General features: G+C 62.6%; 1 protein-coding gene and 1 long non-coding RNA gene across 4 annotated transcripts in view; one reads left to right on the plus strand and one right to left on the minus strand.

The window, feature by feature from the left end:
- The first annotated feature begins 53 nt into the window (after nucleotides 1-53).
- Nucleotides 54-3,842, plus strand: LOC105309590. Its single transcript, XR_897401.2, has 4 exons — nucleotides 54-1,271; nucleotides 1,397-2,042; nucleotides 2,200-2,452; nucleotides 2,895-3,842. It is a non-coding gene; the product is annotated as an uncharacterized LOC105309590 (long non-coding RNA).
- A 135-nt stretch (nucleotides 3,843-3,977) lies between these two features.
- The window catches only part of PPP2R3B (protein phosphatase 2 regulatory subunit B''beta), a 34,106-nt gene continuing 19,817 nt past the window's right edge, over nucleotides 3,978-18,266 (minus strand). For 2 of the 3 annotated variants that reach the window (XM_023526277.1, XM_011385774.2), the window contains 11 exons: nucleotides 13,800-13,903; nucleotides 13,528-13,630; nucleotides 12,130-12,204; nucleotides 10,785-10,871; nucleotides 10,151-10,307; nucleotides 8,582-8,630; nucleotides 8,180-8,269; nucleotides 7,740-7,915; nucleotides 6,655-6,773; nucleotides 6,426-6,532; nucleotides 3,978-4,718 (listed from right to left, as the gene is read on the minus strand). In XM_023526277.1, coding sequence (XP_023382045.1) covers nucleotides 4,568-4,718; nucleotides 6,426-6,532; nucleotides 6,655-6,773; nucleotides 7,740-7,915; nucleotides 8,180-8,269; nucleotides 8,582-8,630; nucleotides 10,151-10,307; nucleotides 10,785-10,871; nucleotides 12,130-12,204; nucleotides 13,528-13,630; nucleotides 13,800-13,903 — 1,218 coding nt within the window. In that variant the 3' untranslated portion in view covers nucleotides 3,978-4,567. Of the gene's footprint in view, nucleotides 4,719-6,425; nucleotides 6,533-6,654; nucleotides 6,774-7,739; nucleotides 7,916-8,179; nucleotides 8,270-8,581; nucleotides 8,631-10,150; nucleotides 10,370-10,784; nucleotides 10,872-12,129; nucleotides 12,205-13,527; nucleotides 13,631-13,799; nucleotides 13,904-18,266 lie in introns of all 3 variants that reach the window. The other variant, XM_023526276.1, reaches the window with a different exon arrangement.

The raw sequence follows: 18,266 nt of genomic DNA on the forward strand, positions 1-18,266 counted from the left end.
TGTCCCCTCCAAGGGCTACTATTCTGGCTTTCTGGCTCACCGACCCTTCTCCTGCCCCTTCTCACTCAGCCCGCACTGCACAGCAGGCAGGGCGGTGGCGCCTGGGGCTGCATGCGTCGAGGTCCGGCTCGAGTGTGAGCACTTGCCCGGTCAGCCGAGTGCTGACATTTAGTTTGTGGATGTGGATGCTGGGAGGGGTGGGTGCCCGCTGGCAGGAAATAACCCTTGCTTCCCCCTGGGGAGGGCAGGTCATGGGCAGGTCCTCTCCTATGGGGCATTGGTGGGTACAGACCCCTGGTGCCCGGCCTCCTCTCCACCCCATGGATGACCCAGCAGCCTTCACGAGGATCCCGTGGGCTGTGGCTTCCCGTTTCGGTCCCCGGCAGGTGGAGGTGGGTAACGAGGAGGAAAATCAGTACTTTAGAGACCAACACCAACTGCACCTTGTTTTCCACGGCAATGTCACAGGTGTGAAATGGGATTTCCAGGGGCGTCTTCTTTACACTTGTACGTTCCATTAGAAGGGCCCTGGGTGTCACCGTGGGTAATGACCCCCTCAAACTGACTCCCTCAATCTTAGGACCCAGCCCTGATGTGCCAGGACCCTCTGTGATGCGGCCGTGATGTCACACTCAGGGTGGGACCCTGCCCCTCCCAGGGTGGGACCCGTCCCCCAGGACCCCTCCCTGCACTCACAGGACCCAGTGCTGACGTGACGGGAGCCCTACTTTCTGAGAGATGGACAGACAGCTTCTCCCATCCACTAGGGGACGGACGGGTGGACAACAGGCCCACGTGCCCAGGGGTGGGGAGAGGGACCGTCAGGCTCATGCGAGCTGGTGCGGGTGAACACAGCTTGTCCTCTGCCTCCATCGAGGGCCTGGTCCTGTCCTGTCCGGGGTGGGGGCTTCTCCCCATCCTCACACAGACAAGTCCACTGTTTCCAGGTCATTTCAAGTGCAGACAGTGGGAAAGCACAGGTGAGTGAAAAGAGAAAGAAACCGCTCACCTCCGAGCTGAGACCCAGTTTTCTCCATCTTTGTTCTGTCCTTTGCCTTTTGACATTGCGCTCAGTTTGCAGAAATGCCACAGCAGCCCGGGGACCAGTTGTGTGAAGGCTTAGAATCAGCACAGCTTGCCCCAGGCGATTCCACTGGTCCTGGGGTGTCTGGGACCCTCTGCAGCCCGAAGCCTGCGGCTTCCTCTGTCTAGGGGGGTCCTTCCTACTTCTTCCAGCTTCTGGGGCCTCCAGACCACAGAAGGCTGCCAAGGTGGGGGATGGGCCTGGTGGGGGGCAGTCATGGACACTTTGTCACTGGAGCTGGGCGGGAGAGGATGAACGCCAGACTTCAGAAGTGGGGGGGGGGCCGAGAAACCCCTCCACACCGTCGTCCAGGCTGATTACTGCGGACAGACGAGGGGACCCACATCCTGCTTGAAGGCGCAGCACTGCTATCCGCACGTGCACGACACGGATGGTCTGGGCGCGGACCTCAGCATCGGCAATAGAGGAGTCGCCGGCGACGCTGTGTCCTTGTCCACGTGAGCTTGTGGTCAGGGGCTGTGCGCGGAGCAGGACCGAGGGGACCTAGGAGGACCTGGGGGCCGGGGTGGTTGCACTGAGGCCTGTCCACACCTCAGTGGGCGCCGCTTGCATTGCCTGCTCCTGTTGCTGTGGGGGTCCAAGCCCCGCACTCACAGCTCCCACTCGTGACCTTTTTCTCGTCCCCCTTTCCAAGTCTTTGTCCCTTGCTCCCGACCTTGTCCCCCTGTCCTATCTCTCCTTGTCTGAGCCACCCCAGGCCACATCCATGCTGCACCCCTGAGGCCCCGCCCCCTTTGAGCCCTGCCTGGTAGAAACCCCACCCACTGCACGTGCTTCTGCCGGCCTACACCCTGCGACCCCGCCCCCGCCCACCTGAGCCCGCCCTGGGTGCGGGCTGTCTGCTGGAGGCCCGTGAGCCGGAGGAGGGGCCCGCCCGGCGGAGGGCTGCCGCCTGGCTTCTCCCACACGTCCAGCGGGGCCCTGTCCGCTCGGCCAGGTAAGAGGCTGGGGGTGCTGGGGTCAGCGGCGTAGGACGGGGTGGTGCTACGACGAAGGGGGAGCCCAAAGCCCCGGACACGGCTCTGGGGCACTGGGGGCGGAGTGGCCTCATGAAGGCTGTGTCCCGCCCGTGTCCCCTTCTCTCCACGTCCCAGGTCCTCGCCCACCTCTCGGGTCCTCTCTCGCTGGAAGACCCACCCATTTCGAGGATTCCCTCCCCGAGGGCCTGCTGGCCTTTGGAGAGGCAGGAACCCTGCTGTCTGCCGCTGTCTGGATGCAGAGAGAAGTGGCCTAGGGGGAGAGGAGCCCACCGGCCACAGCCCGCGGGTGACATGTGTAAGAGCTGCCTTCGGCCTCACAGTGGACACCACGGCCTGATCCGCAGCAGCCAATGGACCAAGGAGAGAGGTGACCAGAGGCCGCTAGAGGCCTGAGGGGTGGCGTCCCCCGTGGGGCGGCAGGGTCTGTGCTAGGGCAGCTGTCCCCAGTCTGCCCACGTGTTTCTGTGCTCAGTCCCACCGGTGTTTCCCACCCGTCCCCGAGCGCGGAGCTTGGGCGTAGCTGCAGTCTCAAGGTCCCGCTGTCCCTTCAGGGGTGCTCATCACAGGGGCTGTCACAGGGGCTCCCACCGGGGTCTGGGATGGGGGATACTTCATCTGGTGGCCGGGCTGGTGTGCCAACATCTACTGTCCTGGCAGAACATACGCCGTGGTGCAGGGGACGCCTCAGCCTCCCAATGGCCCAGGACTGCCCACATCCCCAGTGCCGTGTCCTTCACTCATCTCCACCCGACTCCCTCCCCTCTTCCACCTGACTCCGTGTCCCTCTGACTCTGTCCTCGGCCCCCCAGGACTGTCCCGTCCACGGCTCCTGCTCTGGCCTGGTCTCCCCTCTCAGCCTCTCAACAGGGATGGAGGCCTGAGATGGACCTGGGTCCCTCGGAAACTGCTGGGGCTGTAACCTGCTCCTCCTGGCCACTGGATGAGGGTGGAGGACTCCTGGGCCGGTGTCTGTCCCCTGCAGGGACATCTCTGATGTCTACTTCCTGTTCTCCAAGGACTGCACAAACTCTTCCAGTGAGGACGTCAAGGTGGAGTGAGTGCTTGCCTGGGTGTGTCCTGGGAGGCGTGGGTGGTGGCTGAGCAGGGCACGGACTGCTAGAGAGGACGCGACCAGGCCGTGTGGGTATGACTGGGGCCACGCGGGGCTCCCTCTTCTTGCTGATGCCCTGGGGCCTGGCTTGTGGAGGCAGGACACCCGTCAGATGGGGTCTCCCAGGTGACCTGTCCCCACATGGCCTATGCGCCCTGTGGGGACAGGAGCAGGTGTCAGGACACTCGGCATCGGGGAACCAGGGCTGCCAAGGGCCAGTGACATGGGGCTTGCTGTATGTGCTGGCTGTGTAGACGGGTCACTGAGTGTTTGCCCTGTGGGTGGGCCGCCCAGGGGCTGGCCGCGTTGCTGTGGGGCTGAGGGCCCCTGGCCGGCCCGGGTGCTCTGACCGTGCTGGGAGGGTGCAGGTCTGGGGCCCTTGGGGGCCTTGGCATCGCTCCTGGTTCCTGCCCAGCTGCCCCTAAGCCCCATCCCATGCGAACCCAGCTTCTGCAGGGCCCGTCCCTCCTGAGGGCTCAGGAGTCACCGCCTGCAGAGGAGTGACTGGGTCCTGTTACCCCTCCTCCCGAGGGCTGCGCAGGGAGGATGGCCATGGCTAGGGGACCCCAGGGCTGCAGTGCCCGCTTCACTGCCCAGGACAGGCCCGCTGCTGGGACCTGTTAGGCCCAGGTTCTGAGACCTGCACCAGCTGGCTTCCTGCCCCGCCCCCCGCATGAGCCATCCCCATTCTGGTGACACCGCTGTCTGCTGCCAGCATCCCCTTTGTGAACTGTGCCGGTCTGTGTCACTGGCTTCCAGCCAGGTGAGCTGAGCCTATGGCTGAAAACCCTTAAATTATTTATTTCAAAATACAAACGTGACCTCATGAAACGACCTTAAAGCTCTCTGCACAGCAAATAAAAGCCAACATTACCCGTTGTGCACATTCCGGGGGGTCGGCCGGAAGAGCGGGGTCACCCCTCCCGCACCGCGTGGGCCATGGCGCAGCCGCCCTGGGCCCGGGGATGCGCAGGCGGAGGCGCCAGCTCCTGCAAGCTCTGGACTCAGGATGCCCGAAGTCCGTGCGGGTCCCCAGCCCTGCAGGGGGCCCCTGGAGAGGAAACCGGTCCCCTCGCGAGGGCCTCGCCAGCATGTGGTGCGCCTCCGGGTGCAGCGGAGGAGCGGGGCAGCGGGCGAGGCGGCCAGCGTTCGCGGAGTCCCCGGGGGGTCGCCCTCGTGGAGTCCAGGACGGTGGGACACGCCTCCGTGCCCCTCTCGGATCAGCCTCCGAGCCGAATAAATGACGCTGGCCATCCCCCACAATGCACCTCGTCTCCTGTGAACGCGCCCACTGCCAAACTGCTTTGTTTGTTTTGACACAGAAGCCGCTGCACCCTGCGCATGGCCGCGGGCAGTCCCTCGAGGCCATGGTCACGAGGGCGGCAGGTCGTCGTCTCCACACTCGTAGTCGTACAGGTCGACGGAGCCCAGTGCAGATGGCGCCTCGAAGAAGGGCCTCTGGGCCAGCGGAGACCGCCGAGCGCTCAGCTTGTGCTCCACGGGGCTGAGCTCTGCCTCGTACCTGCGGGGAGCAGGAGGTGAGACAGACGAGCGGGAGGTGAGACAGACGCAGGCGGGGCCCTGTGCCGACGCCCCGGGGGACGTGGGGACGGCCCCGGGGGACGTGGGGACGGCACCTGGGGGGCTGGGAATGGCAGCCTGGACCCGGGGAGGCCCCTCCTGCAGTCAGACCCACCAGGGAGGGTGCCCTCCCGCCCAGCAGGTGACCCCGGGCAGCCACCAGCTCGGAGCACAGGTCACTGACTGCAGGCCCCGACACAGCTCTGCTGAATGCCACCCACGGGTGACGTACAGTTCTCCACACCCGCTGCCAGATACAGGAGAGAAGGGGCAGGAGGCAGCGTCCTGACACCAAACGCCACTGTCACAAGATGAACGACATGCAGTTCTTGCAAACGGAGCCAATGACGTCTGCGAACAGGGCACATGTATCTTGCATAAAAGAGGCTCAGCACGACAAGGAGCGCTGCCTTAGGACTGCCAAGAGGGTCAGCCGTCACCCGCCACGCGGACCAACATATCCTGCCATGCAGACCAACATATCCCGCCACGCGGACCAACATCACCCGCCACGCTGATCAACATACCCCGCCACGCGGACCAACATATCCTGCCGCGCTCAGCCCCAGCGCTCGGCGCACGCTGCCACCAAGAACAGGCTGTGCAGACACGCGTCTACACAGCAGGACAGGTGGGAAAGCACGCACCCATGGCCAGGGGCTCGCGGCAAGCACGCCGAGCCTGTCTGATGGCGTGAACAGTGCTGGAGCAAACACATCTGCGTGTGTGAAAACGGACCTCAGTGCCCCGCACACCCACAGCAACCAAATGTAATGGACCAAACGTAAATGAAAGCACTATCACTTCTAGAAGAAAGTCTTCATAGCTTTGGGTTAGCCCACGATTTCTCAGATATGACACCAAAAGCCCAGGAAATAAAGCCCACAAACTGATAAATGGCGCTTCGTCACAATGAACAGAACTACGTTAGATGAAGAGGTGTAACAAACAGGTAGGGTTGCTAACAAACCACACGGCCCATAAAGACTTGTGTCCAGAAGACATAACCCTTAAAATCCAATAACCACAAAATAAATACATTCATATATCAAAGTTGTTATTGAAAAAAAACCCAGTAACCAACCAACCCCAAATGAAGAATGGGAGACGAGGTGCTTCACCCAAAAGATACATCTGTACTGGGCTGACAAGGACACGGCAGGGACCAGCTGAAACATGAGACACTACACCACAGCGGCTCCGGGGAGGACGTGCAGCAAGTGGACCCTCAGCCGGGCTACTGGGGACGCAAAGTGCTGCAGCCGGCTGGGAGAGAGTGGGCAGGTGCTTACACAGGTAAAAGCAGTCACCACGGAGCCACTCCAAGCCCACGATGACGCCCACCCGTGAGCCACGCCCACCGCACGGCCACGCCCACCGGCATCTCACCCCGGACACCTCCAGGTACGGAGCGGGGAGAGACTTACACAGAGAGCAGTGTGAATGTTTCATGGTGGCTTTGTCCTCATAAAATTGCCTGAAACTGGAAGCAAAGCCACCCCCATGCCATCACCTGATAGTAACCACTGTGTTACCAAACTGGGGACACTGCTTAGCACTGAGATGAACGGGCTCCTGCTGTCCCTGCACCCCCTTGTCCCCATCTCCCTCCCGGCCGGCCCTGCACCCTCAAGTGTCCCCCACTCACCCGTCCTCCCAGGGCTCCCCCGCAGCCTCCTCAGCCACCAGGATGTCGTACTCCTCCGCCGCGTACTTCTCCCAGTCCGAGAGCTCGGGGCCTTCGCTCTCGCTCTCCTACGTCAGACGCGGGTCAGGGTGTGCGCGGGCCGCTGGGCCGCTTTGGGGCCACCCGCGCGCTCCCGGCCTGCTCGCTCTCGGAGGCCGCCCCTCGCACGCGCCCCAGCCCGGCCGCTCACCCTGAGCAGGGACGCCTGCTCTCTCTGCTCGTGATCCAAGTACTTCTCGATGTTGAAGAAGGTGTCGAAGAAGACGTTGGCGAGCTTGCAGCTCTTCAGGTCGTGCAGCGTGATCTTCCCTGAGGAGGCGGACGCTTTAGACACGGCACTGCGTGCACTTCCAAAGCGGGTTTTGGGTGCAGCCACAGGCCTTGAGAAACGCGGCAAGACACTGTGTTCTGACGCAAGCTGACGTGGAAAGTGGACACTAGGGGGTTCCGGGCTGGACGGTGGTGGGTGGGGCAGAACAGAGTCCTGGGGTCCTGTGTGCTCCCGCCGCCCAAGTGGACAGAGCACAGGGAGGGCAGCAGCTCTGGCCACCAGGGGGCAGTACACACACAATGGAGACTCTGCACAGGAGGGACCGGGGCCCCAGAACCATGCAGCTACAGCCAGACCAGGACTCCAGGACCTGGAACACAGCACAAACTGAGGCGTCCAAGTTCAGAGACTGTCTCCCGCTGTCCCTTCGACCTCAGGTGTCCCTGGGTCCCCCATGTGCGGCCGTCAGCCTCCCCTTGTAGGGCATCTCAGGTGAGGGGTGTCAGGGCACCCCTGGTGGACCTGGGGTTCCCTGTACTGGGTGGGGGACGGCACAGGGCTGGGACTCAAGCTGCCTGGGGACAAGCTGCAGAGCCAAGTGGCACATGACCGCAGCATGCCCCACACCAGGGGTCCCAGGCTAGGTCTCTCGTGATGAGCGATTCTAGCACCAAGGGACAGGGGGACATGGAAGTGGGGTCAGGGACAGCCACTTTCCTGGCCCATGGAAAGTATGTGTGCCTACCCTACAGGACAGGATCCCGTCATGGGAAGGCGGAGGGGAACAGGAAGAAATGGGACACACCCTGCGCTGTGTCAAAACGTAGTGACCGTCCACCAGACGAGAGGGCTGAGGTCCCAGGTGCTGCCCTGGGCGCTGTCTCCAGCGACAGGAATTTGGTACGAGCCTCCCTGAGGCCCCGCCCAGCGGTCACCAACTCGGAGCAGGGACACCCTGCCTGAGTGGGTGTCGCACCTCAGAGGGTGTCCTCTGCAGCTGTTACCTTCGTTCTGGGGCTTCACCAGGTCCAGCATCTGGCAGAGGCAGTCCTCAAAGGGCAGGGCCTCGATGGCCATGCTGTCCAGCCGGCGACACTGCTCCTCGTAGAAATACTCCAGCTCGAACATGGACAGTGCCCCGTCCCCATCCAGGTCCATGCAGCGGAACCAGTACTCGATGCTGCGGCCACGGCGGACAGGGCGGGCCTCGTCAGCCTGGCCGCTCAGCGTAGACCCCACCTGCCCGGCCAACTCCACCCGGCAAGGAGCTGCCTAGGACAACCTGCCAGGCGAGGACCCTGCCTGGGACACATGCCATCTGGGGTCTCTGCCTGGGACTGACCTCCCCCAGGATGGTCCCCAGGTGGCGCCCTTGCTCAGGGGTGACAACTAGCCCACGCTGCCCTGCTCCACCAGGGGACCCGGGACGCTGGCCGACACCTACCTGGTCGGGGTTTTCTTGTCTTCCTCAGAGATCAGAAACCAGACAAAGTCAGCGTAGCTTATTTTCCCTTCTTTTTGCACCTTTCTACCTCTGGGGTCGGGGCCGGGATCGAGAGACAAGATGTGTCAGGGGGGAGCAGTGTGAGGTCGCAGACCCCTGCCCACCCCTTCCTGTGACGCGTGTGTCCCCCTTCCTCATGACCTCACGTGACAAAGGTGTGTCCCCTCATTTATGATCTCGTGTGACAGGTGTGTGTCCTCCCTATGACCTGGTGTGACAGCAGCACGTGGGCCCCCCTTACTCAGAACACGACAAGCTTGTATCAGGGTGCGAGACGGAACTGGACACGCACACCAGACACTGCGGCCGGCAGACACACAGGCGCCTGCGGAACACACGTACCGCGTCACCGCTCCCGAGAAGACCCTCTCGATCATCTTGGTGGATATGGCTGTGAAGGAGGAGTGAGCCGTGAGCCGCCCGGGGCCAGCACCTGCCGTCGCCTCAGACGCCCGTGGGCAGCACCCCGGGACCCCGAGCTCCGGCACACGCCACCCCGGGACCCGCCAGGGCTTTCCGGTCCCAGTCCCAGGGGCCGGAGCCCCAGTCAGAGCCACAGGTGAGAGAAGCTGACCCGGGAACCCTGACGGTGCGACTGTGAGCACACGCTTGTGGTCCCGGCCTGAGACGCTCCGCTTCCGGCCGCCCTTGCTGCTGATGAGAGCGAACGCACTGCCTGCGAGGCGGCTACCACGGTGAACGTGAGGGCCGCTGCGTTCCTGTGCTGGGCCACCATCACGGGGACCCCAGACGGGGTGGCTCAGACGGTGGGAGTTACCCCTCCTGAACGTCTGAAGTCAAGGTCTCATCAAGGTCTGTTTGTCCTGGGGCCTCTCTCTGGTGTGTGGATGCTGCCTTTTGTCCTGGGGCCTCTCTCTGGTGTGTGGATGCTGCCTTTTCCCGTGTCTGCGCATGGTCATCCCTGTGTGTGTGTGTCTGTGTTCTCGTCCACTCCTCTTACAAGGACACAGTCCTATTGGATCAAGGCCCGCCTTGGTGACCCCACTGTACCTTCGTCCCTGCTGTAAAGACCTATCTCCATATCCGGCCACGTTCTGAGGTCCTGGGCGTGATGGCTCCAACATACAAATTTTGAGGGACACAATTCAATCCACAGCTATGCCCACAAGATGGGGAAATGAAAACACAGTCTCTCCCCATCCCGAATCACCCCAACTCAATGAAAGCCACTCCTGATGGGAAGGACTGGATGGTGTTACAGGCTGAACTGTGTCCCCCAAAAAGAGAGGTCCGTGTCCTGATCCTCAGGATCTCAGCATGGGGCCTTGTCTGGAAACAGGGTCTTTGTGGATGTGACTAAGTGAAGGGTCTGAGATGAGTCCTTCTAGAGCAGGTGGCCCTACACCCAGTGACAGTGTCCTTGTAAGAGACTGACGAAGTGACAAAGACACAGAGGAGAAGCCATGTGGAGATGGAGGCAGAGATGGGAGGGACATGGCCACCAGCCCAGGGATGCCTGGAGACCCCACAAGCTAGAAGGGGCAGAAAGGACTGTCCCCTGGACCCTCTGGAGGGAGTGAGGCCCTGAGATACCTTGCTGTCACCCTGCTGGTCTGAGAACTGGTAGGACAATCCCCGATACCCGGGGACAGACCAAGGAGACCTGGGTGAGGTGCCCTGGTCAGGTGTGCAGGGGTCCTGACAACAGGCGCACACTGGCTCCATGCCTGCCTGCTGCAGGCACCATGTCCCCGCCCCATGTCTCTGCCCCGTCTCCCGTGTGTCCTGCTGCAGGAACCTATGTGCCCGTGCACCCTGTGTCTGCTGTGTGTCCTGCAGCCACAGGCGGCCCCAGGAGGGGCAGTGGGGAGGACACGGCCGGCTGCGAGGCGGCAGGCCCAGCCCCCGAGAGCAGGCGAGTGCGCGCCACTGCGCAGGGCCGGCGCTCACCATGGTCGTTGTGCCGCGCCAGGTCCTGCGCGTCGATGAGCAGGTCGTGGTCAGTGTCCAGCTCCCAGAACTTGCAGTAGATGACGTAGAAGTGCTCGTAGGAGAAGAAGTCCGTCAGCTGGTTGATGTCCGCTTCCTCTTCCAGCAGCGCCACGTTCTGCCAAGGAAACCGCGAGAGGCCTGCGGCTCCTGCGGGCGCCCCGGGGACCTCGCACGGGCCTGCGGAGGGCGCAGAGCTGGGCGGGACCTGCTCGAGGGGCCGGGGCGCTGCACCGCGGTCAGGGCTGCGTGTGGGCTGTGGGGCCAGCGCTTGGAGCGCGAATGCTGCATGGCTGGGGCCGTGGGCACAGGCAGCTCAGCGCCCCGGGCTCATTACCCGGCATGCACTGAACCTCGGCGCCAGGGGCGCCCCCCACCCCACCCCGCACCCCTATTCCCACGGGCCGTGCCTCCTGGATGGGTGGATGGGCAGTGCATGACGTGTGGAAGGCTGGATAAAAGCGTGAACAGATGGCCGGAGAAGCAGATGGGTGACGCATGGAAGGACAGAAAGATGCACAGACAGGTGATGCGTGGAAGGACGGACAGAAGGTGCGTGGCCGTGTCAGGAGGCCCCGCCCCCTCGCCGGCCCACCTGCAGGAAGGTGCTCCTCCGCAGCTCTGCACACGTGATCCTCCCGGACCAGGACCGGTTGACCGTGTAGAAGATCCTCTGAATGACCTGCGGGAATGTGCTGTCAGACCAGCCGGGGTCTCCGGGCTGCAGGACCACCACGTCGCCGGCAGAGGGCGCCCGCCCCGCACGAAGGACACAGGTGGGCCGCAGATGCAGTGGGCGCGCGCCACGGCAGGAGGGGCTGCCGGGGCAGGGATGGGGCGGTAGGCAGTCCACCGGGGCTGGAAGTCCTCACAGCAAGTGGTTAAACCAAAGTCACAACGCCCTAAACTTCCACCAACACTGAGCACTGAGTGAAAAGAACACAGTCAAGGCTGGACTGACACCTCCGACTACGCAGTGAGGCCCGGTGTGTGCGCAAGGCTCGGCAGATGAAGACACCCTCACCTGTCCTGACCTGTCCTGACCTGTCCCGTCCTAGGACGTCCCCTCACCTGTCCTCACATTGGGCATTTTCTCACCTGTCCTGGTCCCAGGATGGCCCCTCACCTGTTCTCATCTAGGATGGTCCTTCACCTGTCCTCACCTAAGATGTCCCACCCTAGGAGGCCCCTTCATTTGTCCCTGGGTAGTGGGGACAGAATGTGCGCATGCAGTGCCCTACATATCAATACACAGCCTCATTTACAGTCAACACAGGAAGCTGCCGGTGCAGAGACGGTGACAGCGAGACACACTGAGTTTGTGGCCCCATGACACACGGGGCTCCTCACTTGTGTACCCTGTGTGTCAGGGGACGCCAGGTGCTCCCAGCCAGAGCCCACAGCACACACTGGGCTGCCCAGAGCAGCATGCTGTGTGTGGGCCTGGTGTGTAGGTGGATGTCCGGGGACAGGAGTGAGACCCGTGTCCCGGGCTGTGCTCTGACTAGGGGAGCCCAGGACAGGGCTTGGCCATGCCATCCGCTGTGTCCCCAGGCCCGGTCAGTGCCCAGCGCATGATGCTCGGAGAGCAGTGATTTGGGAACCGGCGAGTGTGCTCCCCTAACGCTAAAACGTCCCGCATGCTGCGTGGCCCCAGGCCAGCCTTTCTGGCTGGGTGCCGGGGAGAAGGCAGGGTCTGTGGCACGTCCCCCTCGCGCCCGCCCCACACCAGCATGATGCCAGGTGTGCAACAAGGGCCACCGGGCGGTGGAGAGCACGCCTGCTCGGTGTCGGTTAGACACGGCCGCCCGCAGCCCCTTGGCGCGGGCCCCAGAACAGGGCCCAGTGTTTTGTGTCTGGGCGAGCACACGGGGTGCCCCTCTGCAGGCTGTCGGCTGGCCGGCCCTGGGCACCTAGGAAGCAGCAGGCGAGGTACTCACTGTGGTGATGTAGCGAGAGTGGAAGTCCGCCGCCTCCTTCAGGAAAGCCAGCCCGGGGTGTGTGTCCACCACGTCCTGCGCATGGGCAGAGCGGTCAGTGCGGGGCCGCGCCTGGGCCTCCGGCCCGGCCCGGTCTGCAAACACCCAGCCACACTGCGGCCTCCGGGGGGCCATGTCAGGCGAATGCAGCCAGCCAGCCGCCCCGGGCCCAGGACACGCCCGGCACCCGAGGTGACAGCTGTCACCCCGCCTCTCACAGCAGGGTCACTGATCACAGACACACGAGGACTGATGCGCCGTCCACGCAAAACTGAACTAGCCGCACGCGATGGACCGTCACAAACACAGGGGCCCTCGGACCACCCCGCTGGGACGGCGCTGGCGGCTTCGGTTCCTCGTGACAACTGAGTGAGCATCTTCTAACCCTTAATGGAGCCGCTGCCGTCACCTCCCAGCTGCGACACGCACTGAACTGTTTCACAGTAGAGACTCACGTGGGAGACACCAGCTCCTGCGACACTGGGACCTGTTTTAGGCAGAAAGGCCCGTGCCCAGGGCCAGCCTTCCCTATGTCTCAGGCCCTCCATGGCCCATGGGGACAGAACAGGAAGTGTCTGCACCCTCCTGTCCTACAGGTCAGAATGGCCACTCGTCAAACTAGCCTCATGGGAGGCGTCACCCACGGGAGGGGTCAGACTCCAGGTCCATGCGGCATAGACGGGGTGAGGTGCGTGCCGTATATACAGGGGTGAGGTGCATGCAGTGTAGACAAGGGGGTGAGGTGCGTGCCATGTAGACAAAGGCACGGTGAGGTGTGTGAGCTGTAGACAAGGGGTGAGGTGCAAATGGTGTACACGAGTGCTGTGCCTGCGAAAAGGCATATGGTGTAGACGGGAGCTGCACCTGCAGGAAGGGGTGAGGTGCGTGTGGTGCAGACGGGTGCATGCGGTGTAGACGGGGGTGAGGTGCAGACGAGGGCTGAGGTGCGTGTGGTGCAGACGGGTGCATGCGGCATAGACGGGGGTGAGCTGCAGACGAGGGGTGAGGTGCGTGCGGTGTAGACGGGGTGTGAGGTGGGTGTGGTGTAGATGGGGGTGAGGTGGGTGCGGTGTAAACGGGGGGTGAGGTGTGTGAGCTGTAGACAAGGGGTAAGGTGCATGCCGTGTAGATGGGGTGAGGTACGTGCGGTGTAGACGGGAGGTGAGGTGGTTGCGGTGTAGACGGGGGTGAGGTGGGTGGGTGTAGACGGGGCTGAGGTGGGTGCGGTGTAGACGGCAGGTGAGGTGGGTGAGGTGTAGACGGGGGTGAGGTGGTTGCGGTGTAGACGAGGGTGAGGTGGTTGCGGTGTAGACGAGCGCTGTGCCTTCAGGAGGCGCAAGGTGTCTCCGGGAGCTGTACCTGCAGGAAGGGGATGAAGTCCTCCTGCACCAGGTAGTTGCAGCCGGGGCTCATGAGCAGGTGGACGAACCGGGCAGCATCGTCGTGACAGTTCTGCAGGACCCTGGAAGCGCAGAGGGCGTCTGCATGTCCTCACACACGGGCGACCACAGGGCCTGCCGCAGCCTGCGGCTCAGGCTCGGCCACACGGGGCGCAAACGGGAGGGGGCTGCAGAAGGACCGCAGTGTCGCCCCCTGCCGTGCCCACCCCGCCCCGGCGACCCCGGACTCACTTCCTCCACATGGCAACGAACTTGTGCACGGAGACGGAGCCGGTGCGTTCCCCGCCGGCTCCACAGAAGAGAGGTCCCTTCCAGTAGAGGGGGCAGCCACACGCCTGCGGGGGGAGGAAGGGGTCAGCCACGGGGCCCCGGCACCCACCTCGAGGTTCCCCGCAACGCAGCCAACAGACACTACTGTGGGAGGCCCACGGACCCCTGCAGCCAGGGAGGTGACACAGGCTTCTCCAGCTGTCCCACGCGATGCCGCCAAGGGGTCAGGGCTGCTGGGACAGACCACATCCCAAGTGGGACACGGTAGGTCAGCAATGCCAATGGGCAGATCCCCAACTCTGGACATGAAGCAGCTTCTGAGCACCCACAGGTGGGACGACAATGAGGTAAACTAGAGCACTATGAATGCGACACTTGACTACACCTCAGGGAACACAGCGGTGACCAGGCTGCCGCTCCCCGCGTCACACACGTGCCCCATGTCAGACACGTGCCGCAGGAAAGGAGGCTGAAGTCAGCGCTCTGAACTTCTACCTCAAATGAGTAAAAAAAGATGGAAAAATTATAAAGCACACATGAAAGACAAAGCAGCAAATACTTAACACAGAAAATCAATAAAACCCAAAGTCAGCTCTTTGAAAAGATTTTAAACAGTGAATCACCCCTTAGCAAAACTCTCTGAGGACAGAAGAAAACACAAAATACCAACGTCAGCGGCCACATCAGGTCCCAGGGCACTAGGCAGGCAGGAAGTGGATACTGTGTGTAACTTTATGGCAATGAACGCAGCTACTGAGCTGAAGGGACAGATGGCTGGACTATGCGTGTAACCCACAGTGACACAAAAGAAAAACGGAAAAGCTCTATACTGCTTCAAGGATGTGAACCCGTCATTTAAGTTTCCCACAGCGAGAATTCCAGCTGCAGAGGCTTTGCCAATGACCTGCACCGTCCACGGAAGAAACCGCATGGATCGCAGAGACGCTTCCCGAGAATGAACGTGAGGGACACTTCCCGGTTCTCATTTGAAGCTGCACATCCTAGAGCCTGAAGCAGGTCAAGGTCACGAGGAAAACCACAGGCCAGTCCCCGTTCGCGAACTCGCACGCAAAACCCTACACACAACACACATGAGCGCGCTGCATTCAGCAATAAAAACAGAGCCACCGCTGACGCCACAGCCCAGCCGACTGGGAAGAGAGGGAACAGCACGTTGTGACGACGGCTGTCCACAGACTCTCGCAGCTCGCGTCGGACACGGGGCAGCCGTGACGCTCCCTCCTGGAGCGCGGCGGGAAGAGGCCAGCTCGGGTGCCAGGGCGGGAGAGGTGACAGACACAGAGGGGGACGGCAAGAGGCGGAGCGCCTGGAGGTCACCAATGCCTCACGCGGCGCGCGCCGAGCCCGAGCTACACGGCAGGAGAATCCGCGGGCAAGGATGGCGCACAAGCGGGGAGTAGCGTCAACACGTTGGCAGCGAGCAACTGGAAGACGACATTCCTGACAGTGCCATACGTCCAACGCATGGAAAAAACTCATCCTACAAATAAATCTAACCCGAAACGCACGAGCCATCTCTGCGAGGAGAAACTGCAGAGCCCGCAGGAGAGGGACTCCCGCGGGTGGGACTGAGCTCCGTCTCGGGTCAGTGACTCTGCACGCGACCCCACGCGTGGGCTGGACGCACGGCAGTCAGCGCTCAGCGCGGTGCTTTGTCTGTCTGTTCTGTACAGACAGCCGCGCTCACTTTAACAGGCTGCTCAAGACTTACCGTGCTGAAGGCTGTGTCAGGCGAGGCGGGATGGGCATGCGCCTGGGAGGGGACAGGGGACAGGGCTCAGGGGCCCAGGGGCTGACCTCACACTGTCAACCCTCGGTGGGAAGGAACGCTCTTTGCAGGAGCATGCCGGGTCAAAGGGCAAAGCCTGCCGCATGGGCCCCGCTCCTGGAGGACACGCTGGAGCACCGGCCCCTCCCCCAGGACACAGAGCAGGTCAACAGCAGACGGGACCCGCACACGAACGCCCCGGCCTGCGGAAGGTCTACGAGGCCGTGTCCATCACACGCCTCACGTGCAGGGTTCCTAAAAACAGCAAAGCAACAGAACAGGCACGCAGCAGCGACTGACGGACGTGCACAGGCCCCAAGGAACGAACAAGGCGCCAGCGGGCGGGAGGCAGGCTCCACGGCGACAGCGACGCTCAGGGGGCAGGGGCTGAGTGTGTGGGACGGCAGCACGCACGTGTGCGACGGCCACGCCCAGCACGGCAGCTGCTGGCCAGGGCGCACAGCGCAGGGGACGGGCCACAGCCGCCCGGGGACGTGGGCTGGCAGTGTCCGCTGAGGGTGACCCTCACAGACCCCACGGACACCGGCTGTCCTCTAAGGAGGACACCTGCACAGGTGAGCCTCACAGTTGTGAAGACGTGGCCGAGGTGTTCCTGGTGACCTCACCAGACGCCCCAGGTGGAACGACGCGGGCTGCAGCCGGGAACGGGGGGAAGGTGCGTGCACTGTGGGGGCCCAGCGAGGAAGGGTCACGGGCAGCGCTGGGGAGCTGCTCTTGCACCTCGAGGGGCACTGGCGGTGGGCACAGGGGGATGGCACCCGCTGTGGTGCACGGTGGCCACGTGGGTGTGTGAGCTCACTGGCCTGAGGACTGGACTGACAACGGCATTGTGGTCCGTCACGGTGCATGTGCAGTGCGTGCCCTGCGGTCTGTGCTCTCCGCCATGGGTGACGCCGCATGCACCAGGCCTCGTCCTGGCAGGCCACGCCCCATGGGCCACACCAGCAGGGCACGCCCCTGGACAGGTGCCAGGTGCAGAGAGCCCACTGCCCAGGACAGGAGCAAACCCCAGCCAGTGTGGCCAAGCTCGGCACCACCCTTTAGACCCATAACAGACAAAACGAGTACACAATCTGCGGAAACGAAAACGTTTGAAACACTGGAACTGAGGGCACAACCCGACACTGGGGAGCGGGACCCACGTCCACGCTCGCGGCCGCTGACCCGGCGCAGGACCGCGTCTGGGCCCGCGGAAGCGGACTGGAGTCACTGTGCCCCAGCCCGCACGTCCAAGTCAGAAAGCAACGAGAGGACAGTGTCCAAAGAAGCTGCACGTTTTGAAAAAGGAGATGATGAAATTCTAAATAGCTTGTGGGGCAAAGGAGAAACCACCAGACAAACTGGAATGCAGGCGCCGTGGGTGAAGGTGAGGACCCGCGCGGCCGTGGTGGGAAGGGCACCAGCCCCCCGCAGAATGCACAGCACGGAGCGCTCCCCTGGGCAAAGCCGCCTCGCCGAGTGGCTGCAGAGAGAAGCTAAACCTATGGCAGCAGAAGACAGGAAATGATAAAGACTGGGAATCAACGTGATAGGAAATCATTAGGAAAAAATCACTAGAAGTGAAAGCAAGTTCTTGGGACAGACCAGAAAAATGCATTTCTGGCCAAAGTGATGGAGAACAGGGGAAAAGACACAGCAACAGCAACGTCAGAGATGGCAGAGAGGGCGTCAGCGCAGACCGCGAAAGGGTGGAATCTGACAAAGAACATTATGCCAGTCAACTCCCCGGCTCAGAACGGGACAGGACCTTTGGCAGACGCACAGCATCGTGGCTCACGCGACGTGTCTGCCGGGAGAAACTGACGCTGCGTTAGGTCCTTCCCAGACAGAAGACCCCAACCTCCGTGGCAGACGGGCACACTCCACCGATTAACTAAAAATGATACCGATTCTAAGCGAGTGCATCCAGAACAGAGAAGAACGAGGAACACTTCCCCTCCGACTGCGAGGCCAGCTGCCCTGGCGCCCAGCCAGCCACAGAATGGATGAAACTGCAGACCAGCATCTCCGGTGAACCTACAGCCCTGACGAGACGCCGGCGATCAGAACCCGAAAGCGCAGAGAAAGGAGGAAACGGGACTTCTCCAAGGACGCACGGCTGTGCAGCGGGACCGATAATTCACGCTGTCGCAGACGAAGGAAGGGAACCCGCACGGCCACCACGGTGTGTGCACAGCAGCGCTGCCCACAGAGGCACGACTTTAAAGAGGAAAAGAGCTCCCAGCGGACTGGAAATAGAAAGGAGCTCGCAAGGGCATCTATGAAAACCCCGCAGCTGCTACCGCGCCTCACGCTCGGAGGCTGACGGTCCCTAAGACGGGGCAGGGGTGAGGGTGCCACGCCCCGTGCAGGCCTCCCACGTGCCACACCGGTGGCCGTGCTTGGTGAAGCCACACCGGTTCCCCGCAACATGGCTCCGGTGCCAGCCATCCCGGCACAGGACGTGCGAGTGCTGGTACAGGGCGCGGCCCCTGGAAAGCAAGCGCGAGGGGCCCCTGTCCACAGGGACCTGCCCCTGCGCGTCTGCTCTGCGGTCCACGCACAGCAGCTGCCTGGTGGCAGGGCTGCCCCTCGTCCCCCAGCAGGAGAAAAATTCGTAAGAAAACAGGTAGCTGTCA

The sequence above is a fragment of the Pteropus vampyrus genome, unplaced genomic scaffold, assembly GCF_000151845.1.
Source record: "Pteropus vampyrus isolate Shadow unplaced genomic scaffold, Pvam_2.0 Scaffold787, whole genome shotgun sequence".
NCBI lineage: Eukaryota > Metazoa > Chordata > Mammalia > Chiroptera > Pteropodidae > Pteropus > Pteropus vampyrus.